The 27,875-nt window shown below is 42.0% G+C and overlaps 2 protein-coding genes across 4 annotated transcripts in view; one reads left to right on the forward strand and one right to left on the reverse strand.

Moving 5' to 3' along the window:
• Positions 1-476: 476 nt before the first annotated feature.
• On the reverse strand, positions 477-27,752 carry git1 (G protein-coupled receptor kinase interacting ArfGAP 1). 3 transcript variants are annotated; one of them, XM_042486236.2, is made up of 22 exons: positions 27,692-27,752; positions 27,326-27,592; positions 22,607-22,740; positions 22,098-22,210; positions 20,097-20,202; positions 19,651-19,737; positions 19,407-19,537; positions 19,164-19,258; positions 18,598-18,640; positions 17,808-17,834; positions 15,956-16,004; positions 15,379-15,451; positions 14,531-14,628; positions 13,433-13,544; positions 12,409-12,533; positions 10,929-11,081; positions 9,430-9,780; positions 6,999-7,079; positions 6,497-6,573; positions 5,796-5,972; positions 5,336-5,399; positions 477-4,186 (listed from the first exon to the last, which is right to left on the reverse strand). In XM_042486236.2, the coding sequence occupies exons 2-22, from the start codon at positions 27,375-27,377 to the stop codon at positions 3,971-3,973; spliced, it is 2,364 nt and encodes a 787-aa protein (XP_042342170.2). In that variant the 5' UTR covers positions 27,378-27,592; positions 27,692-27,752; the 3' UTR covers positions 477-3,970. The 3 variants fall into 3 exon arrangements, with proteins under 3 accessions (XP_042342170.2, XP_087934756.1, XP_042342171.1); XM_088078630.1 differs by lacking the exon at positions 17,808-17,834 and having other exon boundaries at positions 27,326-27,735; XM_042486237.2 differs by lacking the exon at positions 9,430-9,780 and having other exon boundaries at positions 27,326-27,734.
• ankrd13b (ankyrin repeat domain 13B) overlaps positions 27,461-27,875 on the forward strand; it is a 49,925-nt gene continuing 49,510 nt past the window's right edge. Inside the window, exon 1 of the mRNA XM_088078631.1 lies at positions 27,461-27,598. The gene's annotated coding sequence lies outside the window, so the exon portion shown is untranslated. The remainder of the gene's footprint in view (positions 27,599-27,875) is intronic.

The raw sequence follows: 27,875 nt of genomic DNA on the forward strand, positions 1-27,875 counted from the left end.
TTCCTCAGCATGGTGCCTGGGTGTAATCAGCACCACCTACTTAAATTATTAGGTTCAGGAAACTGTCCTTACACATTCAAGCAAAGTCAGTACACTAGGGCTGCAACAAACAAGAATTTGTTTGGTCATTAAATGTAACATAAAAATAAAATGGTGAATAATGTCGATCAGACTTTCCCAAAGCCCACGTCCTCACGTCGGTTTTGTCCACAACCCAACGATATTCAGTTCACTGTCAGAGGAGTAAAGAAAAATGGAAATTTTCACTTTCACAAGAGTAGAATCAAATTATTTATCTTTTTTCCTGAAAAAAAATACTCAAACCTATGAATCAACTAACAAATTAGTTGGCGATTAATTTACTAGTTGGCTACTAAACTATTAATTATTGCAGCTCTAAATCTCACATTTCCCTGTCAGAGTGAGCACATCCTTGCAGTTAGAAGAAACATGCAAACAGAGACATGACAACTGAGTTGTTTTACTATTTTATTACAAATGTACAGCTTATGAGTTTCCATTACGATTGACCTTTTTAAGTCATTGTTTTCTCTACTTTATACAGTTTTTAACATCTTCTGTTAAAAGATAACTCTCCCGTCACCCATCTCCCAAAGTGTAGAGCTGTGAAGAAACACAGGGACAGCAACAGTACAGGCCACAGTGCACTGCCAGTGGCTGAGTATCAGAAGTGTGTGTGTGTCTAATTCACTGGCTGCAGTTTTCATGTTTGTACTTTGTAGAAGGCTTGGTCCGACTGATAAGTTGAGCGTGTGTGTTTGATGTTGAAGAGCATGTGTTAAATCTTGGACATGTTGATGGAGAAAGTGTATTGGGCACGAACTGACGGAAGCATTTTTAACATTCATACTAGAGGCACCCTACGTAGTGTCGTCTAAATCGGGGAAGGCCATGTGCGTTTACGACCCTCCTCCGGACATTTTGAGATGACTGTAGTGCTAAGCCGAAGTGTGTTTCAGACTTTTCCTATTGCCCCATCCCGAATCAAACCCTCATCCTGCACCTAATGTACTTGAACTAAGACCTTTGGGAGAGTGCAGTACATAATGTAGATCCTACTTCACCCAGCTGGAAACTGTACTCGCTCTATTCTTCCTGCTGATTCCGTAGGATCACTAATATGTACAATAGAACTACATGAAGGGGGTAATAATACCACAGCATAACCACAAGACTTAAAATATCTACAAGTACACTGGTGTCAAGACTGAGGAGCCGAATGATTTGGTGAACAGATCCCATAGCCTGAAGCCCACTTGGGCCAACAAATAGACATAAATATCTCGCAGACATAACCCTAACATATAGCTTAATATAAAATATAGCATGAAAATATGTGTTCATATATATGACTCTAGTCTAAAAACTCGGGCAATCATGATTGAAGGGACAAGCTTTTCTGCTGGCCCCCTTGTGTGTGTGTGTGCGTGTGTGCGTGTGTGTGTATGGAAGAATTTGTGTTTGTGACTCAGTCAAAGAGGACATGATTATGTCGAAAGGCATCCGATATCAAACAATGATACATTTCGTGTCTTCTGGACATGATTTTTTTGACAGGGAACAGAACAAACAATCCACCCCCCGCACCCCCACAGGGACATGTGTGCAACTGTAAAAGAGGGTATGTGTTTGTGTGTGTGTGAAAAACTAAATAAAGAGGACAGAGAAGTGCTGAAGGTAGAGTAGCGTCAGTCTCTCAAAGTGTTTGGGGCTAATTAAAGTTTAACTGCTTCTTGCTAAAAGGCAGAAAAAAATCTGAGATGCAACTGCTGTTTGGAGGATGAGGTCAATGTTTCAGGTGAGGATGTGCAGAGGCCTTCTGAGCATGATTATAGATTATACTGATGCAAGAGCAACCAACCTCTAACGCCACAAACACTTTGAGCAACACAACCACTGGAAAAGGTGAATCTAAACCAGAAGAGCAGCAGCTAGGAAAAACTTTTTAGATCCCATCTGCATCCTTTGTTACAGATATTTGTTCGGCACAGTACAACAAGCTTCAAACCTACAGTAGGCTAAGTGCGCTCTCTTTTTAAAAAAAAAAAGAAAAAAAAAACTTTGTTCCCAATGCTGCCTCAAAATAGAGACAGTGAGCTAGAAGTGGCAACTTCTGTGGCCCACATCAGCAGGCTGTGACAAACGTGGGCTTGATTGTGCTTGCCAGACAGTCTAAAAAGTGAACATAATACATGGCAAACTACATCAAGCACATTTGAGGTGGTTAAATCCATTTCAAACAAGCAAATTATTTCACATGAAATGAGGCTTTAGACTCATCATTTTTACTTTCCAGGTTGCGAAATCTGGTGCTTTCCACAGGACGACTTAAAGCTTAACTGCAACAGACCGCTAAGTGTATCAACTTAATGTGACCATGCATGCAAATAATGATAACCCAAGGGCACACCCGCCATGTAAATAACAAACTGCTTTAAAGCAAGACTGGAGGAAGGTTTATCCTCATACACAAACTGCACCAAATGATTTTAATATTCTGCTTGGCACCACAAAAATGAATATGGGATGAGATGATTCCACTGGCTCTGTTATACGAGGCAAACTGTATGATAAATCAAGCCTCAAATAGACAGCTGAGGATACATGAAAAGAGCATTTTGATCCAGGTCCTGTCATGACGCACCAAGGAGCTTTCGGTCTGACATAAATCAAAACCAAAAACAAATCCCTCTCCCCTTTGGCAATTGTTCAACCCCTTGGACACATCACAACATGAAAAAAATCCTCAACTGTCACCCAGAAAGAGTGCTTGAGAAATGTTGAGGACCATTTCACAGGTCATTTCTTTTTTATATGAGTGTGCATGTTTAATGAAATCCCAGTTGATCACATACTCCCATCTGTCTCCCTATTCCACTAAATGAGATATTTGAGACAATAAAATAAACATACATAAACAGTTAAATCAAGATGACAGTCAGTAAAAATATCAATACAAAAAAAAACAATAGGCATGATAAACGACAATTATTCCAGTGTAAGTGTTTTGTTTGTCAGTAATTTTTGTCCTTAGGTGCAGACCCAACCGATCTGCATATTCCAAAAATAAAAAAAAAGAGGAGAGAGGAAAGAAATTAAAACATGCCAGGTCATGCTGTGTACCACCGACAACAGGGGCTGACGGATCGGAGAGAAACTAGAGCCCCCCTTCAGAAGCTTCCTCAGGATTCTGTATCTGAGTAGGTGGGGTGTGGAGTGGAGCTGGTTGGGTCCCAGTCGGTCCCTTCTCTGCACCACAAGCAAATCCTCTCTGGGACGGGATAGGACAGAGGGGCCTCAAGTCTGGTCAGAGAGAAAGAGAAAGGGGGGGGGTGCAGAGGGGAAAGGAGAGGAGAAAATGCCCTGACTCCTCACAGGACGGAGGGACGGAGATGGTGGTGGTGGAGTCTGTCATTAGTTGGTCTTCCCTTGCTCACAGCAGACACTTTCTCTCTCCCTCATTTAGGTAAACAGGGAGAGGGAGGGATGACGAGTGACAGGCGAGAATAAATAAAGCATCTCCGGATCCAGTTTGCTGTACATCGCCACCGTTGTATTTGACTTATGCTTCTCACAGTTTAAGCGGTTTATTATACACATCTGATACCAACAGTTTCTTAAGGTTGCAGCAGGCTGTAGTTCCCCTGTTCCACTTTTCCTTCCCTACTTTCACTTCCACGCTCGTGGAATTTATCCTTTTTCGGTCCTCTGTAGTGTTTCTACTAAACAGTCTTTGCTTTCATCCTATTCGTTTTCCATGCATATTCCAAACTTTTCCTTTCCTCGTTGCAGCCATCATTCTCCTGATCCCTCGTCCTCCCATCTACAGTCATCATATTTTCCCTCTTTCCTCCTCTCCTAGAAGACCGTCCCATCCCTCAGAGCCCACCCATGCATTGATCCGTTCTCTCTCCCTCTTCCCTCTCCATCCATCCATGCATTCGCTGGGTCACTGTTTTTTCTCGCGGGTAGTGATGGTGACCAGTTGCTTGGCAGCCTTGGCGATGTCGTAGGCGCACTGGATGACCTGCTGAGTGAGGAGCTGGTAGTCCACCGCAGGACCCCCGGGCTCTGAGGGCGCTGCCTTACGGCACTCCACCTGCAACCGCGAGGCACTGGAAGCCAACAGCCGGAGGGAGCAGTGGACTGCGTCCAACGCTGGGCGCTATGCAAAATTAAAGGAAATCAAAACTCAACTCACATGATATAAACAGATCAAGAGAGATAAAGAGAGCAACACTGAGACAGAGAAAGAAAGAAATAAAGAGACAAAAAGCCTTGTTTTCACTGAGCATTCTTGTTAAGTTCAGTTCATTATACATTAGTAATTTTAAATTTCCATTGACAAAAGTTGTGGATGGTACCACTTCTTTCCGTACTGTTTTTCGCTTTTTCCCCTCTGTTGAGGAACCTAGTACACCGGTCAGATATTAAAAGGTGAAGCTAGAAACTGCAGTCTCTTAATTGGTCAAAAGACAGAATTGTCACTCTTGCTTGACAAGAACACTGTTCCATGGATGGTCAACAAAATCCAGACGTTCCTCTGCATTGTCAGTGAAGAAGAAATATAGCGAGAGCTGGATGGAGCAGTTGAGTAACGACCCCGCTAACATTTAAGAGTACTGTCTACATAGAAAATACATAACAGATGTAGCATTTAGGCACATGTCCCTCACAGTCGACTGTCAGTCAATGTCTATCGCGTGAGTGTCTGTCACTCTAGGTTTCTGCACTAATGGCACTAGTTGGCCCTTGTCGGCTGTTTTTCGGCCAATTCAGCATGTTGCATTGTGGTGGCACAGCCCGGTGGAGCTCGGTGCATGAGGAGAGAAACAGAGGTAAGGAAAGTATACAAACGACTAAAGTCAAGAGAACGTGAGACTGGAATAAACTTTTTTTATGAGGTATAACTGTTTTACTTGTCACTGAGCTCTTTGGACTGCTTGTGTCATTGTTTGCTCGCAAAACGTAAATATCCATTAGTCTGTCAACGTCAGGTTGTGTTGTTAATGTGCTAACCTGCTAACTAGAGTCTTAAATCTAATGAATACAGACAACTGCCGCCTGCTGTTATGGGAGTTTTTTCCTGCAGGCATACATGCTGGTTGGCCGTTGGCTGTACTCTTTATGGTGTGTTCAAGGGCAACTTTTCAGTTGAGACACAGACGGCATTTGGCAACAAAACAGACCACCTTCCTCACTACTAGTTTGTTGATGTTGGTTTTGTGTATCAGGTTCAAAGGGTACCATACTTGAAGTGTTTGATGGAAAAGTGGCTAAGGAGAGAAATAAAACATAACTATGCAGAACTTACTTTGGGGAAGAGTGAGGCCATCTCAGTGACAGCAGAGTGGATTTTCTCAGAGCATGGAACAAAGCTAAAGAGGAAAAAAAGTTATTATTTGATTTGGTAGCTGATGAGATGATTTAGGCAACACAGTTGTCTGATTATTGAATGATGCTTTGGATTTATCTTAACAGACATTTTTATATACTTGGATATATTACAACATGAGTGCACAACTTTGAAAAAGTAGCCTGACTTTGTGCTACACGCCATTCCATTGCAAAAATAACACGTACACTCACATGGTGTAGCTGTTAGTAAGTGTTTAGAAATGTAACAAAAGCTCTAAAAGGATGATTCTGGCACTAGATGTTCCTGTGACTTCTCGGTGTGTTATCTAATCCAACCACTCTTCAACGAGGACATAATCTGTTTATTCTGGGAAAAATGTTTTGAATATCATTTTTATCCATCTGAGTTGTCTTACCTGTCGTGTTTGAACTCCTGAGCAGCCCTGAGCAGCTCCTGGATGTTCTTGGTCACCTGCTCAGTCTTCAGTATGACATCCTCTGTGCAGGGCAGGGTGGGGTCCGGCTCCCCCGCGTCCCCACCTCCTCCCTCCTCAGACTCTCCCCGACCTTCCTCCTCACTGCTGCGGCCCATACTGACAAGACAAACACATTTAATAGACTTTAATTAACACCTTGGTCTAAATTAGAGAGCTGATAGTCACAGAGAACATGCAGCAGCTCAACACTGTAAAAGATCATCTTCAGAAACTTCCTGTTTATTTCTCATTAACAGCTGCTGGTAAAGATCATTAAGCCCCATGTCAGTCTGCGCCCCATTTATACAATATTGTACAGTAAAAAAACAAAAAAGCAGCAAAGGAAGCTAATTTTAATAATTTGTCAAATTAAATTATGACATCAATATAAAACAGAAAATCACATTAGAAAATGGTTTTAGGGCTTTAGATGACAAACGATCTCATTTATATCCCATGACAATTTTATTTTTTTATGTCATCTTGTAGGTACAAATCTGACTTCAGAATAAAATTCTTAAAAGTGAAAAATAACAGGAAATACTTTTGTTTACCACTGATTAGTAGTACTATTTCCTAAAATACTACAGGTTAAAAACATGCTCATCCTTGTGTGTTCAGTGACTTGCAGTGGGGCCGACCTTAGCGAGAGGTCGTATGTTTGTGTGTTGTCATAGTCGCTGTCAGTGCCACTGCCATGCTTCTCTGCTTTGGGAACCTGAGGAGAGAAACAGAGCACAATGCACTCCATCAGTGCAATAATCATACACCTCGCCAAACTCCCAAGCCTAACAGTTACCTCCTTCAACAAAGTTTAAGCAAGTTTTTCTCAGTGAATGTCATGATTTCAAATAGAAGTCTCCTAAATTGGGAAGATTTTAGCTGTTTAAAGTCATCAGTTTGAATCTTTTGAATGAAGATTAATGGCAGTTACTTCTCTGAAACTGCTCATAATTTGGGGATGTATTAAATTTGAAGCCATATTTAGATGAGGATATATTTTCCGCAATAAAAATGCATGTTTTTGGTCGATATTCCAAGCCTTTGCAGTATTTGTACGAGACAGGTTTGGACAAAACAATGTAAATACTGAAAATGGAAGACAGCAATTGAAGGTAAATCTGCAGAAAATCAAAAACTAACCATGTATCTGCCCATCTCCGTAGATCCAGACAGATGCAGGCCTCCATACGGCGCTGGACCCCCTGTACCACCCTTTCGTACCTGTGCAAAGCGGGGGAAACAAAGATGGGGAAAAGGAGAGATATGGAGGGATAAAGACAAGAGGAGAAACAGAGATGTGTGGACAAAGATGGAGAAGGGGATGAAAGATAAGCAGACAGATGGATGAAGGAATAGGAAAAAAAGTGTGGGGACAGGGAGAAGAGATGTTTTTATAAACAGCAGAAAAACAAGATGAATGAGCCAGTGAGAGCAGCGGCAGATCAACTCGGCAGCTCACTCATCACCCCATCAAGACGACATGCCTCTATAGTTACCTAACACTGGAGCGCAAAGAACAGGGTTGACTAAACTAACTGGTGATGAACAGCTACACATCACACACTACACACATATTTACACTAATGTTGATCTCCATTATTAGAATGTATAATAAGCAGAAGTGGTGCAAAGTTGCATGTGAGAGAATCCTACATTTGATGAAATGACAAACAATGCAATGACAGACAGAATGCTTACATCCAGAGGATGCACGGCTGCACTGCAGTGAGCGAGGGACAGACAGGTGAAGAGACAGACAGACAGAAAGAAAACATACAAACAGGTAAATCTTTGTGTACGGAGATGGTGAATTGGACACGACTTGGTGGAGGTCCTTCCATAGAAAACTGGACAGAAGTGGCGAGTTTTTTGTTGTGTGTCTGGAGAATTTAGCTTCATAGATGTAGCTGTCACCTAAATGTTACTGAAGGCTATAACTTTTTTTTCACCTTTAGCCCCTTTCCATACACATGCGCTTGAAGGTGTTTCTTAAACTGATGATGCGCTCGTCTTGACTTGATGATGTTTTAAAGCGGCTCCTTCTTTAGTGTCATTTACTATTGTACTGTGCAAAAGTTGCTGCTGGCCAGCTACTAATCATCTTGGATTTTCAGTCTGTCACTGATTCGCATCTATCGCTTAATGCTAGAAAACGCTCTGTGATGCTGAGTTGTGTAAAAATTGCTGTTGGCCAGCTTCTTATCATCTTGGATTTTCAGGCTGTTTTATCATCTTGGATTTTCAGGCTATCACTGATTTGCATCTACCACTTATTGCTAGAAAAGGCTGTGTGACACTGAATTGGCACTGAATGTTTTTGCTGAATCGCCCTTGGTGAAGCCCAACATCATTGCAAACCACTGGAGGCGGATGGGTGCACTCTGGTCCAACTCCAGAGATGATTCATCTCAAGTGCGACAAAATGCTCAAAACTCAGTGCATTTAAAATGTTAATGAAAATGCAAATGAACACAGCATGGTTCGACTCCGCAGGCCAGAAGTGCAAATGGAAAAGCCCTGATTGGTGTCTGCCAGATTAGCCTCTTTACCACAAACAAAAACATTGTTCGGAAATCATCAGGGCATCTCTATAAAACCATGCTGCATTGGTTTGCATTTCCATTACAAGTTTAAACACAGTGAGAGCTGACGATGACAAGGCGTGCTAGAGATGGACCAGCTCCTAAGTTGCGTCAAAGCTTGACTGATCGCCTCCAGGCAGGTTGTGGTGATGTCAGACAGGCGTCATTATCATTCAGGGACGATTCAGCCACATGTTCAAATAATCTCTGCTGCTATTTCCAACATCCAACAACACTCTGTTTTTTAAGCAATATGCAGTAGATCATCTGTGATGATATGAAGCTGGCTACCAACAATTGTTACACAGTGCTATAGTCTAGTGCTAAAAAGATGCTGCTTTTAAATTATGGACCCAAGACAAGAGCATCATCAGTTAGCCTTGTTGTACAGAGATGCAAATCTCTGCCACTCTGGGCTTACACACTGAGTTATACCGAGTCAAACCAGGACAGCACATGTGTATGGACACATGTAAGGGCTATTCCTTCCTTTTGTATGTGTGTGCGTGTGTGCACTTGCATATGTATAAGATCAAACTTCTGTATTAAATAGCTGTCCAGAAGAAGGAGAGCTAACTGGGAAGTCAAAAAGGGTGGAAAATGTGAAGGTTAAAGGGTGCACAACAACAGGCTAGAGAGCAGAAAAATCAGATACGCCTCCAAGCAAACAGACAACACAATTCCTATTTTCCATCTTTCTCCTTAATGTCACACTTATGCACATCCCCTTTAAGGTGCTAAAAGCAAAGGTTACGGTCTTACTGTTGTTTGACAAATAAAAGATTCAGTTTCACATTTAAAAGGGGGTCATGCACAACTGGACCTTTGAAAGAGAAGGATCGGGAACTATGATGCAGGGAGAGATTCAGTTGAAGGGAAACGGAGAGATCAGGATTGGACTATCGCCCATCAATAAGGCCAAAGAGAGCCAATCAGGGCCACCAAAGGGGAGGCAGGAAGTAGAGAGGGCCGGGGGAGTTCTAACTTACGCTGGGTGTGTTGAGGGGCTGCAGGCGGGCTGCCAGGGAGTCCAGGGCTGGGGGACCGTGGGCTGTGGGGCCGGGGGCCGCCCCTGGCTCGTACATTGAGAAGGCCTGGCGGTCCCTTCGATGGGGATGGGAGTGGGGGGTGACCGAGGAGGGCACCGAAAGCCCTGGGTTGTCCGCTCCAGGCCCAAACCCACCCAGACTCCCCCCGCTTATTCCTCCCCTCATCCCACCCCCTTGCCAGTGGCCTCCTCCCCCTCCTCCTCCGCCAGGTCCCCCTACCCCATGGCCAGCTGCCCCCCCAGCCTGCTGGCCCCCCCGCAGCGCACTGTTCTCTGTCTGCATCCGCGTGATCTACAGGAGAGGAGGAAGGGAGCAAGGAGGGATGAGAGGATGGAGGGAGGGATGGAGGGAGGGACATTGGGAGGTTGAAGGGAAGGAGGGGGTGTCAACTGAATGGTCAAAGACAAACATCCACAATCACAGGTACAGTAAAAGGATCACACAAACTCATACATATTAACTCATATCAGTACTGGGGAGAGAGGGAGGACGCTTCAATCGGTTACATGTCGAGCCAGGGATTAGGTCTTGGGAATGGGGTGGAAAGAAACATTCCTGTGTATATGCACAAACTATTTTCAGGGGTCAATGAGGGGAAATGAGGGCACACCTGCATTGGGGGACTGGTGACTACCATCTAAACTGACCGCAGTATTTGTTATCTGGGGTGTGTGCACATAAATGTTTGTACAAGTGCATGTTTGCCTCAACGCTTCACTGAATTTTCAATCAAGTGACAAAAATAAACACACCAATGAATCATGGGTCACATAATCTGACACTGGCAGCCACTAATGAATACAATGAGCTAATGATGATGACTCACAGGAAACAAAATGAAGCGACAATGGACCACAAATGAATGTTATTACGTGAGACCTGTTGAAACTAAAAATGTCATCAGTGTTTGTAGCACTCTCGAATTATGTCTGCTTTTGCTGCTTAATAACACTGAAAAACTGTAACCAAATAAATCTTCCAGAGATAACAGTGTAGGCAAAATGACACCCTGTCAGGAAAAATACATCAGCTTGCAAAGATATTAAAATATTCACTTGTCTCTCCATCATCCTGCCCTCCTTCTGTCTGAATCAGTTGTTGCTTCTCATTTTGTCAACCTGTCTTTGTCCTTCTGTCTGTGTGTTCTTCAACACCCACCCTTCATCTGAGCTTCAGATTTTATCATCAAACTTCTCCACCAGCTTTATATATATTCACCCTTCGAAGACACTATTCATGCTGCTGCTTTCTTGTTTTTTTCTATCTCACTTTCTTGTACCCGTGTTGCTCTCTATCATTAAATAACATATAAGCTAGCCTCAAACTTTCTGCTTCCTCTGCTGCTCTGTGTGTCTCAACTGAGGTTCTGCATATGCTGGATTTCTGATCTTATGAGTCTGAGTTGCTCATTCTTTCATCCCCTCTCCAAACTCCCTTACCTCCTTCTGGAGCCGCCGGAGCTCCTCGCTCAGGTTGTTGTTGACCTTCATCAGCTGCTGCACCTTGGCTTCTGAGGAGGCCAGAGCCTTCTTCACCTCCAGGTACTCCTGCAGGGTGATGGGGCCATCTGACAAGTCTGAGGAGTCCATACTCTGGATTGATAGGGCATTATAGACAGGCGTTGAGATGAGTAGAAAGACAGACAGAAACACAGACAGGTGGACAGAAAGGCACAGACAAAATGAGTCAACTGCCATCATGAGCACTGTGAACCTGTTCCAGGTTATAGACTTAAAATCCTCAACTGCCCTGTTTTTTCTAAACAAGCTCTACTTAGATGCTGTTTTATGCACCTTTATGCAAACAAACATGATAAACAATTCCCAATGTGAATCACTTCACTTTTATTCTGAATTAGAAAATGGTTGGGGGGCCACCTGGCACCCTATAGGGGACCAGATTTGGCCCACAGGCTGCAAGTTATATCACTGAAGTATGTGATGTATGCCGTTTTTATGCAGAGGTAATATGGGGATGTATAAATCGGTGCCTTTTGGGTTGGATAAAACAGAGCTTACAACTGTGTGAGAGGAAGAGGGCCGGTCTGAAGGCCAGTTCTACAGCTGATCATCACACACACACACACACACACACACACACACACACACACACACACACACACACACACACACACACACACACACACACACACACACACACACAGACAGTAGAGCCTCAGTTCTTGTTCTCAATGCACCATCTGCCCCCTCTTCCTGTGACCCTGGAGCATGCTCAAACACATTTCTATACCACTCCCTAAAAGCAAACTATGTCAAATATCTTTCATTGACTATTCTTCAAAGCTCTTTGTTTATACATCATCCACCTCCTGCCCAATCAGCGGAGTACTTTAGATAACGCCACACAATGCAACTTGAAACGAGCACAACAATAATGAAAACACATATTTCTAGAGCGGAGATGGGAGTGGAACCTATGACTTGTGGTTTGTTGAGATCTGCCCAATGAGCTTAACAAGTCCAGAGGAAAAAGGAGATAGTTACTAGCTTAACTGTTGTTTACTTTGTCATTTGCACCACTCCCACTCTGCACCATTTTCCTCTCTTTCTCTCTCACTCAATCCCCTCTTCTCTTCCCTCTTACTACACACTCTCCCTCTCAGTGTATGAACAATGCCTCTCTGACAAGGACCCAGAATAGCTGATGATGTCACTCAGGAGCTATGTGGCAGCTCTCACTCTGGCCACTCCCCGCAAAGCATGCTGGGACAAGCAGTCATAAAGAGAAAACCATTGAAAGATTTGTTGCTAATGCAACTACTTTTCTAAAGGTTATGTGAGAGAAACACTGTTAAGTAATATTTAAAAACTATCTGTGTGTCAGCCTGTGCTGTGTGTTAGGTGATGAGTGTGCATGTGGCATGATGCACATTGGTTTCCAAAAGAAGTGGTACTCTACCTTTGCACGGTTGCTGCGTTGTGTGTTGTTGTTGTTCTGGGTGGTCAGCTCGCTGTCTGTGTCTTCATCGGAGGCTACACTGTCGTAGTCATGCTGGTCATCATCTATGCCCAGATCCAATGTGTCTGACAAAGGACAAATATGCATAGTTATTACACTTGTCATTTATAAAGCGTACCAACCTTTTCATTTCTTTCCTTGGGAATGCTCAGACTGATTAGACTGGACACTGATTTTGGACAACTTTCCAAAGTATTCCAGTGTGGAGCTGCATGTTAGTTTCAAATAAGAACCATTTGTCAGATGCAGAGGAAGTATTTACAGATAAAAACATACTGCCTGGTCTGGCAGAAATGTAACCTTTTCCCAACAAATCCTTAACACATCATCATTCTTCCCTTCATTAATAATTTGCAAGCCTAGAGCCTTTTCACTATGTTCTGGTTTGCAAAAACAATATTTTCAATCTAAAATATTTGATCAAATGTGCCAAAGCTCCACATATTTGTTTAGAGAGGTATTGGGAAACCTGTACATACATATTTGTGACTAGGTTCAGTTAGATAACCTTTTCAGGGTTCACACGCCTTCTTAAACATCAAATTCAAAGACTTTGCAAAGACTTTCAGGGCCAAATTCTCTCAAATTCAAGGACGCAATGGGCATACTTTGAGACATGGATCAAGGTCTATTACTGTTATAACATTGATAATTTCTAGCAGCCTTTACAGAAGCTCACAGAGAACAATAAAAAAGAGAGAGGGGCTTGAAAGTCTGCAAGCTTCTCTGTATTACTGTTTTAATTATGAATGGCAGGCAGTATCAAAAGAAGTTCAAATTCTAGTCTTGCACAACACTTTAATTGACCCATGCCTATGCCCCTTTGAAAAACTTTCATGGAGTTGATTTTCTTTTCCAAAAATTCACTAATTTCAATGACGTGAGAACCCTGCTTGGTTTTCTTTTTGCTATTCTTGCCTACAGCCCTCCTCTCTAATGTCTTTCACATCTCCCAGTGTCTCACCAGTAGGACTGCTGAGACCTTTCCCTTGCTGTCTCCTTTTGGCATCACTCAGGATATCAATGATGAGTGTGGCAAACTCCCGCGCGTTGAAACGGGCCAGCTTTTGACGGCCCTGAGAAAAGAACGAGTTAGAAATGAAGACTGGGGGTTTTATATATTTATATTCATGTGCACACACTGGCATGACTGCCTGAAAATGTCTCAAATGTTCTTAAAGTTGTTTCATCATCAGTTGTGTGGAATACAGATACAATCCAGCCCAGTCAGTGGTTCACAGTCTGTGTGACGACTGTGGTCAACGACCATGTGCTGTGGAAAAACCCAGTCATACTTAACACTCGCAGCACACACACACACACAAATACACATAAGTGTGCTCACACATACACATAAGTGTGCTCACACATACACAAACATGGTGAAAGAAACATAACCCGTGCAATTACACTAGTATGTTGGTATCCACAGAAGAAACTAAAAAGGTCACTTTCCAGTGAAGTGCTAAATGAGTACCATTACACAAAGCCATTCATAACACAACATTTTGGAAGACAAAAGAAGGTAAAAAGTTCAACTCTGAATGTGTGTGTTTTTCTTCAACTTCCCACCATAAACAGGCAGCAGTAAGTGACCGCAGTGAATTGTCCAATCAGGGCAGAGCAAACGTGGCGATGAGGGTTTTTTCTGTGTATGTCTGTGTCAAAAGTCAATGTTTACACTAATGAGCCACACAGATGAGGAGAAACTATGTGAGAGGACATATGGGATTTCTCTTTCTCACACAGACAGTGGAGGGAGGGGGCACAGATGGATTACATCTTCGTCCTCTTTCACAGCTGAAGAACATCCCTTGTCAATTTCACACTTATTCTCGGCTTTTCCCCAAAACACATACACTGTCTAACTGGAGATATCACTATGCTCTATTTCCTTTTTGCTTGCGAGTTCTTTCCCCTTAGTTTCTTCTATTTCTTAGTTTCGCAGTCATCTAGAGGTAGCTTCAATTTCATTTTGTATTTATTTGTTTTAGCCAAAAAAATGTTTATCAGTACATGCATGCTAGCTGCACTGTAGGCATGTATAAGAGTGACTGATTACCTGGTTGCGTGTGGCAGAGTATTCAGGGTTGACTGGTAGGAAGGGCACCGCGCTGCGTTCTGTTACCAGAGTGCTGTGGTTCTGGGTTGTAAGCCACACTGGAGACACAAACATACAGCAAAAAAGTCTGTGTGTGTATGTGTGTTTAATATGGACACAAGAACATGCGCTGCCAAACACGCAGATCATCCACCCACACATGCATAGAGACGTAAACAAAGCACAGTAAAAACCACACAGTAGATCCTAAAACTGAAATTCAGCCCCTATAATCCACCATTTGGCTTTGAGCCCTCCCCTTGTGTGTGGCTGAGTGTGAGCATTTATGTGTGTGTGTGTGTGTGTGTGTGTGTGCACGTGTGTTTGTGTGTGTGTGCGTGCGTCTTTGTATCCTTGCCACTTACCTGCGGTGCTTCTGTCAGAAAACACAATTGACTGCTACTGCTACTGAAGGAAAGGGAGAAAAGAAATGGAAAAAAAGAGAAGGAGACGAAGCGAGAAAGCCGAGGAGGAGGAGAGAGGCTCAAGAATTTCTGAGGCACTTCCTCACTCCGTCTCTCCTCCTCCCGTACTCACTCACTCATTTTGGCCTTCCTCTTCAACAGTCATTTTCCTTTTCTCCTCACTCTGTCCTTCAAATTCACTCTCTGTTCTCTCAACACCTATTTTCTCTGTGAATTTTCTCTCCTTTTCTTCTCAAAGTTTACGTCGGTGATGTCTTGTGGTGGGTGTTTTTTTATTTCTTTCAACATCTAGTTTCCATATAAGGAAAAAATCAAAGCACAAGACTGATATGTCTACCTCATAGAAGACAAAAGACGAAGGCTCAAAAGAAGAATGAGGCTCACCTGCATCGTTTTCTCTGCGATCTACCTCATCATAGACGTCCATCGCTAGTTCCTCAAACAGCCGATTGTTGAGCTGGTGCAAAAACAAACAAATTGACCCAAGATATGTTAACAGGTGTACAGTGTGCAAAATGAAAGAGGGAGATCAGATGACAAGACATTCATCTGGGCTTCAAATTTTAAGATTTTACTTGGCATGCTGTCTCATTTTCAGTCAACCATTGCATTTTTCCTAAAACTTCTGTTTCACGGTTTGTGACTTAAGTCCTTCAAATGTTGATAGCTGACCATCAGCTCTGAAGTTTTTGGATTTGTATCATTCTGTGGGGCTGAACAGATGGCCCTGGAGAGGACAAACATTATTTTGGCAAAGAAAAGAAAATCTGGTTGCTTCACCAACCAACTTTTTCACCCTTTTTTTCCACTAAGCACTTATCTTTTTACACTACTTTCAAGGACATGAAAACTGGCTCAATCTATTGTCTACAAACTACCACTTTAATACCACTGTTTGTAGAACTGTAATGTGAATGTAAAATAAGCCATGATTTAAATTTCCCAATTCAACTCGACTCACCGCTTGGAGCTTCTTCTTGGCAGCCTTGGCCAATTCTGAGAGGTCCAGACTGAAAAACACAGAGGACAACAGTCAGACAGGCGCCACAAAGATACAGTGGAATAAAGAAACAGAGTCAGACGGAGGAAAAGACGTGGATATGGAGAGAGGAGCAAGAGGTGAGGAGGTGGGAAGGGGATTTGGCTAAAGAGGGGTAGGGACAGGGAGACAGAGGGCATTTATGGTGGGGATGCCACAGGTGTGGCTTGATGTAATGGTGACGGCCACATGGAGCCAAGTAAACTGGAAAGCAACTCTCTGTACCGTCCAAAGAATTTAACCCTTTGAAACTCAGGCCAATTAGCTTGGTTTCTTTAAAAAACATCTGATGGTGGCCAGCAACTTCATACGAAATGTCCCAAAAATGAGCAAGAAGTTACTAAGACCTAGAAGAAAATTACTGGAAAACTGAAAAATATAATATTTTCTTTCTTCATATTTTGTATTTTCTTTCTGTAACCTAATTTTTACTACATAATGAAAAGAATTGTAAATTTAGTTGTCTGGACATTTTTTCTCTCGTTTTTATTATTTCCATATCACCATTTATTGCTTGTCTTTTGTTTTTGCAGTTTGCTGGATATTTCTTGCCAGGTTGCTCATTATGTTTTCCTCTGTTTTGAAAGAAATCAAAGGAGTTTTCTCAGGTTTCAGAGGTTTAAATGCTTGTGATAGGCATCTAAATGCAGCACAAGAAAACTGATGAAGATTAAGGTGGTAAAAGGTTCAAATAAAGTTGGACAACATGAGAGCACCTGAAAAGTGAAGCCAATACATCTTGATCCCCCCCATGGGACATGGGCCAAACTAAAAACTCAAACTACACTTCAAATAAATTATTCGCAAAGATGGTTTCTGTCAGGTAGTTTTTTTCACATTGATATATGTTCAAGTGTTGATTTTTCCACTTAAGTTTGGTTATAATCAGTTATTTGACGCTATAAAAAAAGGGGGATTATGGTCATGATTGACAGCTGTGTGTTCCAATTGAGTGCTCTCAATTGATGGCCCTGCTTACGATTAGTTGGACAGGTGTTTGGGTGGAAACTCGACACCACAGAGACCTCTATTGCAGACTCTGGCTCCAAATGATGTCACCGGCGCAAGATGGCAGTGGCTGTATCCAGGATATTTTGGCTTCATTTTAGTACAGTGGGAGGAAGTGCAGATGCATCATCCACCTTTATATACAGTCATCGGTACAGTCACAGGGACAGGGTGCAACTGTGATTTTTTTAAACTACAGATATATAGCTAAAGGTTGTAAAACATTAGTACATATTTATGCCATTCAAAGTTTAACTTTTAACTACTATATGTTGCTGTAGACTTAAACTCAATTGTGTTAGACTGTAATGAAATTTTATAACTCATATATAAAAGATCTACATGTCCAGTGTTTCCCTGCATTATCTGAAATTTCACCTAAATGACTTCAGGAAAAACTCTTCTGGGGGTCAGAGATGTTCACTGAGGATATACGCTCTGGTACAAAGTGAATGTATGGATATCACTAGTGTGGTTCACCTGAGCAGAGGAACACCTTACTCACAACAAGAAGCCCATTGGCACTCTATTTCCTAACAGCTTCTAGTCATCTAGATTTCTTTTCCTCAGAACTAGTGGTACTGCTCCATTTTCTTGTGACAACCAATTAAGGCCTAACAATCTTCCCACAGTGAAACTGCTGAAGAAGAGACAGGCTTATTGTAGTACACAACAAGGACATATACAAAATATGGGGCAGCAGACAGAAGGGGCTGACATTAAGGAAGAGATTCTGGAAGAAAAGGAACAAAGAAAGTAAAGATACCTCTGTGTCGGGCACTTAGGACGAGCTCTGACTCCACCAAGCGCAGCGAAATGGAGAGAACAGAAGACGAGTGAGAAAAAGGAAGACACAGACAGAAAGAGGAGTAGAGAAGCCACATCAAAACAGCTTTAATTGTTATTATCAAGAGGAACCATTCACCAGAACAGAACAGATGCAAGTGGAGTTAGATTGCAGCTCAAAAGTAAGACTCACTTAAGTTACAAGATTTTGAGGTGCACTTGGTTTAGCTGCCTCACATGTATATGCGGGAGTGCCGTTTTAAGCTACTACTCTGACTCAGCTCAGCTGAGAAAACCCAGCACCCATCAAATATTTGAAAGAAGCTGAGCCAAGTACTACCGAGCTTGATTTATCATAACCTGACGGTGCACTTTTGCACATCTCAAATCAAACCTGCAGTTCAGGATTATTAAACCAAGCACAACTCAAGTATCTTAACCACTGCAGGCACCTGTAATCATTAGTCCTTAGATTGTCATTTACAATAAACAGCCAGCTCTCATTGAGATGTGAAAGACCCCCTTTAGCTGCCTCCTTTTTTGGGTGGGGTTATATATACTATGGTGCCACCCTCTGGTGGGACCACTAAACTGCATCAGTGTCAATTAATCCAAGCCAGCGAGACATAGTGAAAAGAAGCAGTTGTAGAAGTAAGGCAAAGTTTAAGTATACTATCAAAGATACTTCATGCAACCAAACCACACCATGCATGCAAATGCAAAGCAAGTATAGCCATTTTAATACAAAACAATAATGTCATGATCCATACCTGTCTGCCATTTGAGGAATGATATAATGGCCATTCTTGTGATCTGAGGAGAGGTAGAGGTAGAGGTAGAGGAGAGGAGAGGAGAGGAGAGGAGAGGAGATAACTGGATCAAAGCTACAACATATGTCACAGAGGTACACTATGCTTTAGGGGTCGACAGATTATCGGCCTGGCCGATTACTGGAGCCAATATTTGGCATTTTTACCTTGTAAAACCTCAGGGAGCTTTTTTTATTTATTCATTATTTACTTACATTTTCACTGAACTTTATAAAAAAAGTTGCCGGGAACTTGCTGTGTATGATGTTAAACGTTTCAGTTTTGATTAAACATTTGCTAATGGCATTTAAACAAAGTATTGTGTTAAAGTTTGTTATATTCCAAATTCTAAGTATTGATGGAAAGATTTTTTTTTTTTTTGTAAGTGCATATCGGTTCTAAATATTGATTATCGGACTCAACTACTAACAATCGGTAACGGTATCGGCCCTGAAAAACCAATAGCGGTCGACCCCTTCTATGCTTAAGGGCATGTGTGGTACACACAAACTGATGCAGTGGGTTACCTGGGCGCCGTCCACAAAGGTAGAAGGCTAGTCTGTCCGTCAATTCGTACTGACACTCTACCAGGCGCTCTGCTAGCTCTATATGACCCGCTTGCCTGGAACACAGACACACAACACAAATTAATCTCCCTTCTTTTTATATTTTTTAAACCATTTTGCTTTTCCTTCCTCACCATTTTCATTTAAGATTTGATTTAAATGCAAACTGTGTTGTTACAGAATTATGATTCCACTGTTTTGTACCTTGCGTAGTCCATAGGTGTGCGTCCATTGATGTCAGGTGCTCCGGGGTCTGCACCGTACACCACCAGCAGCTCAGCCTGCAGGATCTGACCTGCCTTGGCTGCCACATGGAGCGGGGTAGTGCCTTTCTCCTGGAGTTTAACACACAAATAGAGTCAGAACAAGAGGCTTGGCATAAAGAGAGTGACTGAACAGCAGGGCTAATTGCGAGATGGAGTGAGTCAGCGACTAGATTTTTCCTGACCGGGTGGAAGAAGTTGGCCTGAGCGCCGAGGGACAGGAGCCGAAGACATGTCTCTAAACTCCCCGTCCGCACACTAGAGTGAAGTTGCTAATGAAGAAACAAAGAGGAGAGGTAGAGAGGAGGGAGAGAGAGAAAAGTAAAGATTAGACATCACGAAGAGACAGAAACAGGCAGAATCCCCTATTAACCCAGTGGAGCTCTGCAGCGTAGGAGATCATTATTATATCCTGCTGTGTCATTCAGATCGCTTCTTGCCAGGGATTTTTATCAGTCTGTGTTTGTGGGAGTGTATTCATGCACATGTTTTTATATGTCAGGTCTCCCACTGACATCTATAAATGAAATCCTTTGTGCTTACACATGCAGTTCAGCAGTATGGCAATGTCTGCGTAGGCTAATTACGCTGACATTCTCATCCCCTCTGCTGTGAAAGACTGAGCCCTCACCTTACTGAGGTCCTTGGTAGTGACGCCATCATCATCGCGGCAGGGCAGCTTGTGCACAAAGGCCAGCATCTGGTATTTGGCTCTGATGAACTCTGACTTAGTGGGACTGCACAGGAGCAAAAGACAGAAGATGAGGAGGGGGAAATTATTATTTTTTTGTTCCATTGTTATTTTCTTCAGTAAACACAAACACACACTCAGTAGACCTCAAATACACGCACATGCACAAACAAGGCATAAAGACATGCTTTAATTGTTGTGGAGAGATGTCGAAATTATGGGGCTGCCGCATAGTCAGGCGGTCCGAGCAGTAAGGAGTTTGGTGCCTTGTTCAAGGGTACCTCTGTGCCCAGGATGTGAACAGGCACCTCTCCAGCTACCAGTCCACACTCTGCACTTGAATCGGACACTACGAGCTACGGCTCTTGTATCTATAAACAGATGTCTGCATATTTATGTAGAATTTAGGCAACAGGACAAGATTTTAGGATCAAAGGCATTTCCATTTGTAGTCTGTTTGTAGTCCCAGTAGTTTTGACCAATCACATTTGAGCAGCTGGTAAACAGTCTATGTGGAGAGCAAAAGAGGTGGAACTTACTTGGCCTAACTGCAATCTCCAAACCTATTGGCTATCGTTTGATAATAATTTAGCTTTATATAATCTTTTTTATCACAAACAATTTTAAATCTGCATTCATATGCAGATAAAGGGCTATTTTTGACCAAATACCTTGATATCGATATCACAACAATACTGTAGGGTTGACCATTGGTGCGGTCACAAAACATAACACAATAACATTTTTGATAATAATCTTCAATAATGTGTAAGAATGACTAAGTGGGTGAAGAATAATAATACAACAGCTAGAACAGCTTGGTTAGTTCGGGAAATTACACCACTTTACTGAAATGTAGGCTTTAAAACCAGGATGAGACAACATTTATGATATTACTATATCTAAAATCTAAGATATGTCTCATATCATGATATTAATGTGATGATGTCGAGCCCTCTACAGTTATGTGTTAATAGAAATTAGCTGAAATGAGCTGCACATTGAAGAGGAAGTCTTGGTCCAGAAGTCCGCTGACAACACCAAAACTCCTGAAAAACTGGCCATTGCCTGCCAAAGCTAAGTCATCGTCAGATGAATAGTCAGTGGATTCAGAGATTGCCACCGCCCCACAAAATTCAAAATCAGAAAAAGCATGTTAAACTGTAAGGAAAAACAATAATATTTAAACTACAGTCCAGATCTAGTCCAATTTTAAGTTACAAGTTATTCTGTTATGCCACTTTTCTTTTGCAAACAGCTGATTTGCATTTTGAACGAAAAAAAGTCTTTCATGCATTGATGTCACTTTTCTCCTTCTCCTTTTGATTCTTTGTGTTAGTTGAGAATCTCACTCTCTTATCAATAGAAAGTCTTAAGCTAAGAACTACACGCCTCACAGCACTGCTGTTTCTCAGCGTTGCCTGAGCAGGGTTCCTTCCCATCTTATTTGAATGAGCCAGAACTGATGGGTTACTAATGGTTCCCTGCTTGTTATACAAAGACATTAACACAATACACAGAGCAGTACATTTTAAAAGAGACTGTCCACAATGTGCTTCTACACATTTATGAAATGACAAATTAAGTGAAATGAACACAAGATTTCCTGCAGGTCCAATTCCTGATCTCACGACACCTCCACAGCCACATTTCACCACAAAAGAACTATATCCTGTGTTTAGGTTGATAATAAACCTGTGAGAACAGAGCAGTATTCATTAGGAAGGTAATCCATGACTATAAGACAACTGTTTGGAGGACATTAAGGAACAACTGGGTACTACTGCTCACCACTACTGCAAACACCAAATGACATCCAAAAAAGGTTATATAGCATTCCTGTGCTGCAGGGACAATAATTTCCCCCGACAAAGGTGATCTGGTGGGAGATGTGTGATAGTTTTGTTCTGTGTATTTTGTGCCTGTAGGGAGTATACTTACTGGACTTTGTCCTGGGGGTTGGGTTTCCTACGACCGCTCTGTACCTGAGCAGGGTCCAGGAGACTGTGTTCCCATATGGAGTTGGCCCCGTTACTGGCCAAGGTCTGAACCATCTAAAACACACACACAGGAACACACACAGCAGTGACTCAGTGATGGTTCAGCAGTTAACCACCATGGAAGAAAATTACAAAAATATTTTCTGATCAATAAAGTCATGTTAAAGCTCAAAAGCAATATCATATTGCAGTGTTTTAAATCTAATGCTTTAAGGCTAGAAAGCTAAAAAAAATGTGCAAATGGTTGAACATGCATATATTTTAAAATAAATAGTAAAAACACAAACTTTAAAAAAATAAAAATAAACAAAGATGGAAAACCACTGTAAATGGATTTGCATCCTCAGTGCTGAGTCAGATTTATGTACCGGTCCTCATCTTCTGTGGTAGTATTCTGAGCCTCAGGTACCTCATTTGCTTTAACTTCATCTCTTCATTTCTCAGCCTTACCTGCAGTAATGCGGGAGGCCATCCGCTGTGCCTCAGGTGCTTGACTATGGAGATATGGCGGCCTAAGCTGCGGTGGACTGAACAGCATTCATCACAGATCAGGACTCCTCGGTTGATACTGGTCCAGCCCGGGTCTGACAGGCAAACAGAAACAGATATATGGTATTACAAGCCTTATCAACATGCTGTGTGTGATGCTGAGACTTTTTAGCATTGTAATAAATCTTCACCACGACAGTCAATTTAGTACAAGTATTACAATGTTGGGGGGCTAAATTACAGTTCACTGCCACAAAACTTGGGAGTGCCATTTCTTCCTCCAAGTAGACATATGCTCGACCTACATTGCTGCTCTGGCCAGGCTTCATTCAAGGTCAAGTCAAACACATGCTCCTTTTAGACCTCTATTCTAAATCAAGGTCAAGTCCAACATATGCTCATTTTCATCCTCGTTTCTCAGTTGGTAACTTCCAGAGAGAAGTGTTTAATGAATACACAGAATGACAAATATAAAGCCAAGCATAAACAGCATAAAGCTTAAGCACAGTCATCCTCTGCAACAAAACTCCAATGAAGTTAATAAGTCTTTTAAATTTCACAAATTAGCATGCAATGTATATACTACTGTATAACGTAAATTGAAAGCAAAGCACTCTTTAGAGGATAATCACCTTTGTAATTTATAAAATTGCTGTGTTAACGCAAACGTGTTGTAATTAAGAGAATTTGAGGTAGAAGGATACCTCACTATAAGAAATGGGCAATGAGAACAAAATGAATTTTGCAGTATGAATAGTGATACTTTCCTTATAATCTTTTATAGTATTTAGACAGTACCTCATTATGATTATAAGAAGAAAGCATGCATGAGAACACTGAATTATCAGACAGTCTTTGTGTTTGCTGAAGATTGAAGATGCTATGGGGAAGTGCCAAATACCTGAATAAAGCAAACGCACACTGAATATTCCATACGCTGGGTTGTACTATAGCTCCCCTGAGCCCTGCATACTCCATTAATTGTTACTCACTAATGAACCAATGCATGCAGATCCCTGCTTTGAAGAAAGTGCTAACTGATGGGGCTCAATTGAACCTATAAGAATTATTTAAACAAGTGATTTCAGTTTTTCACAAAACTGCAAAAGTAAATGAATAATAATAACTATACACCAGAAAAAGGTCAAAGTCAAGTCAGAGTCATGGTTACGCAAGTCGAAAAACTTTCAATCAAATCATTTATATGTATATCTAAATGTGTGAGTTGAAGTTTGTGAAAGGGGGAAATATCAAATATTTTAAGGTATTTCAACTGAATACCAAGGAAAACCCCAAAAATGTGCATGCCTCTACACACATACAGATACCGAGCAAACTCTAACCTTTCAGTCATAAGCAGCTTGGTATAAGACCAGCGGTGCCTGACAGGCTGCGCCAAATGTAAGATCTACTAGTGTTTGACAGAAGTCTGAGGTTTCCATAACAACATTTCAGTCTGTTCGGTGTGATAGTGCAGTGGCGTGCATAATTCTGGGGGAAAGATCTTTTTTTTTTATCAAAAGACATCAGAATAGATGAATGATATGAGAATGAGATGTGAGGCAGCTGAGGTCAACGCCGGTCTGCTGACCCTGGCAGTCTAGTCATAGAGTCTGGGTCATGTTTATGCCCTCAGGACTCTGATGTGATGAGCAGCTCACAACTAATACAGTCTGCAATATCAAAACAAATATATACACACGTACATGATGCATTCACCAACACACACACACACACACAAACACACACACTCACACACATCTACTTTCTGTATTAGTCACTCTCAGGCTGGGATAAAACTGTCTGGGCTTAGAGTATTAATGGAGCTAAAATAGTCCATCATCAGATGAACTGACATGCTGTAAGTCTTTTTGCCCGCAGAAAAAGTAGCAGCAAATACAAAATGGCTTTGATAAGAGCTATAGCCTAGTTTAGAACAGTAGCCCGTAGGCTTTAAAGGCCGGACTGCAGCAATTTAATTCCTTAATCTGTGTAATAAATATAAAAACTCCCACAGGCTACGCTATCTGCTTGGCTTGCTGGATCAATATGAGGCTACACCATTAAGCTATTAGACCTGAATAGACTATTGGCAGCAGCATATTAGCGAAATCTGCAGCATGACATAATTTAGCCTAAAGTTGGCCTAATTTGTCAATACAACATTGACATTTGTTTCTATAACTGTCACTTAAGCTTGCATAGAAACATGTATAACAATGAGTATTAATGGTGAATAATAGCATTTTAAGTCTGGAAAACTCTTGCTGAAATAAACACTGTAACGATTTCTAGCATTTACATGATTCAAACAGGGTTCCTGCAGCTTAAGGAAAGGTAGATTTAAGACTTTCTAAGACTTTTTTAAAGCCACTTGGAATTGTGTTTAAGATCAGTTTTCTAATAACCAAAACTCAATAAGGAGAATTTCATTTTGCCCAAATATTTATTGAAGCATAAAACATGACTTTTGAAAAGAAAAACTTAAACAATCTATGTTAAATGTAAGGGAAAAACACACCGGAAGAGTCTCACAGCTCTTAATATATAACCATTTAATACCCAGGAGGAGCAACATGTAGGTCGATTGCAGTTCCTAAACAGTCTTTATTTTCTCTCAATTTTGCATTTTAAACTTGACCAAACACTGATCACAGTACCAAGGGTAACCTTTCCAGTGTGATAAAGGAATCAGACATCACCGTCAAGCTGCTCTAAATGCTTGCACAAGAGTCTCAGTTTCTTATACATTGCATCTGGGCTCAATAAAGAGTTTACTATCATGAAAACATGATTCAGTGTTGCTATAAACTGTGCAGATTGCCACGGCATGACATTAAAGCCTCCTGAGGCTTGGCTCGGATTGGGAGTATCAGTCGTCCTTTGTAGCCATGCCATCGAGTTATCCCCTAGTATGACACAAAGCTAGGTAGTAGGGAGGTGGCCTGTCACCAGTGGCTAGGTCAGCACTTTGCAGAACGCACTGCGTGTGGATTCATGTCTTGGTAAGGAGGAGCTAAATGCAAAGAGCTGATGGTAGCAGAAGAAATGTAAAGCTGGTAACAGGTACACCAGCACAGATAAGCTAAGCACCATTATATATTAATAAAAATAAAATAAAAAATCAGTGCAATTTAAGGAAACCTCAAAGGGACTTTTTCCTTTTTCCAAACAGTATTAATTTGTTTGGGGCAACACACATTAATCATACTGTAAATTGGTATGATGTTCAAAGAAATACATTTAGCTGGGGCTGGTCAGTGCCAGGCAGACTGTATGGTAGGAAATGCGGAGAGAGCAGACGTACAGACAGTAGGAGAGTAAGCGTATAGTAGTAGCAGGGATAGGTTCAGGTCATACAGCAGAAGCAAGGTGTAGCCAACAAAATTTTGAACACTGAGCAGAAGGACCCTAAAGCGTCTAACAGTTTTGCACACACCGCTACCAGGGGTAGCAGCTGTGAAGAGGGCAGCTGTTGTAATGCACATGAATGAATGCAAGCAAAACACACACACACACACACACACACACACACACACCAATAATCAAGTGCTTCAAACTAGACGTGAGGGCATGTAAGGCTACACATGCAAGGTAGAAGTAAGGGAGAGGGTCCCATGGTTTGACGTCACCTCATCAATTTGCTAAAAACACATATGAAGGCAAACCGGGGCAAACAAGGTAGAAGTAACCTAAAAACATGAATGCTCATTGCAATGGCCATGCTTACTCATGGACAACAAAATGAATAACACATTCCCTTTCTCTGACAGGTGAGGTTTAAGTATAATTATTATTTTTGGCTTCGTGTTCGATATAATGGCTTTCGTGTGAATTTGCGCCAGTAAATCCCCTCAAAGTTTGTGACAATTGAATATATAAAGTGTGGAGGAGACTACAAATACAGATAAATACAATTTTAGACTACATATAACCTTCATTCTAGTAAGTAAGCGCTTTTGGGGCCTCCCAACAGTGTACTGAAACTACCGAAAACTAAAGTCAGATTCCTTTAAAACGACTGGCTGGTGGGCGATGCGTTAGCTGAATCTGTTAGCAATAACTTGCCGTTTAGCAAAAGTTAGCTAGGCTAGCTAACGCTGTGGCTAAGATAGCAACTTTAGCCTAGTACACAATCTCAAAACGCTTCAGGCAGGAGCTAACAATAACACAACGGGTTTGAAACACAATTGTGATATTGTATGTAAGTGTACCAGGTGCAGGTTAAATGTTTCATAATAGACAGCAACGCAATGAGTCAAAATCGGCTGCTCGTTAGCATGGCTAAGCTAACGCGTTTAGAAGTCTGTCCCGGTCACGAAAATCAAAACAAACGTCTCTTCAAGTGGGAAAGCGACATAAATCTGACACTCAGGTTGTCCACTGCAGCAAACAAGCTGGTAGCCCTCACATATGATTTTGGTCAAATAGATGAACATTTCACCCTGCTAAATTAACGCTGAGCAGCTATTAGCCAAAGATTTTCCCGTTGTGATAACACGCCTATTTTTCACTGTTTATTTTGGGCCTAAGCGACGCTGGGAAGCCCTGGCCGTTTTCCTGCTCTGCGGACCCACTGACAGTGACAGCAGCTTCGGTCCTGTTGTCCCACTATGTCGCTCTCCCGACGTATTGTTCCAGTGTAGTGGTCTATTTTTGATTTATTTTCCTCCTCCCTACCTGGCGCACTGCAGTCGGCGCAGACTTCTGTCCTTTGTAGCTTTCTTGACATCTCGAAAGTCGCTGAAATCGAGAGGTGGATGTCGGCGATGATGTGGATGTTCGCCTTTACTCCCCCGAGCTACCGACCGACGTCTGCAGTCAACCGATGCGGCCCCTGAATCCCCGGAAGCCGGGTGGTGTGATCGGTTTTCCCGGCCAGCTGACAGTTGGATTTCCCGTTTCTTCCCGAGGTCTCTTCGCCCACGTCCACCACTGATCTCAAGCCTGGAGGCAAGTTATGCGAACATTGTTAATCTGTCTGTTTGTATGAACCTCATAGCGGAATATTTACTAAATCTGTACGCTGCATTGCCTGCGACTCACCGAGAGACGGCAGCTCTCTACCTGTCAGTTTCCGCACACACACCCAACATCCCTGCAGCCTACCTATGGAGGGGCAGGGAGGGGCAAGGGGGCAAAATAATCCAGTCTTTCTTTAAAAGTGAGCTGGATTTCACAGACAGATTGAAATAGAGATAGATTAATCTACTCACTTGCAATGCTTAAA

The sequence above is a fragment of the Plectropomus leopardus genome, chromosome 6 (assembly GCF_026936395.1).
Source record: "Plectropomus leopardus strain MGB_pleo_1.0 chromosome 6, ASM2693639v1, whole genome shotgun sequence".
NCBI classification, from domain to species: Eukaryota; Metazoa; Chordata; class Actinopteri; order Perciformes; family Serranidae; genus Plectropomus; species Plectropomus leopardus.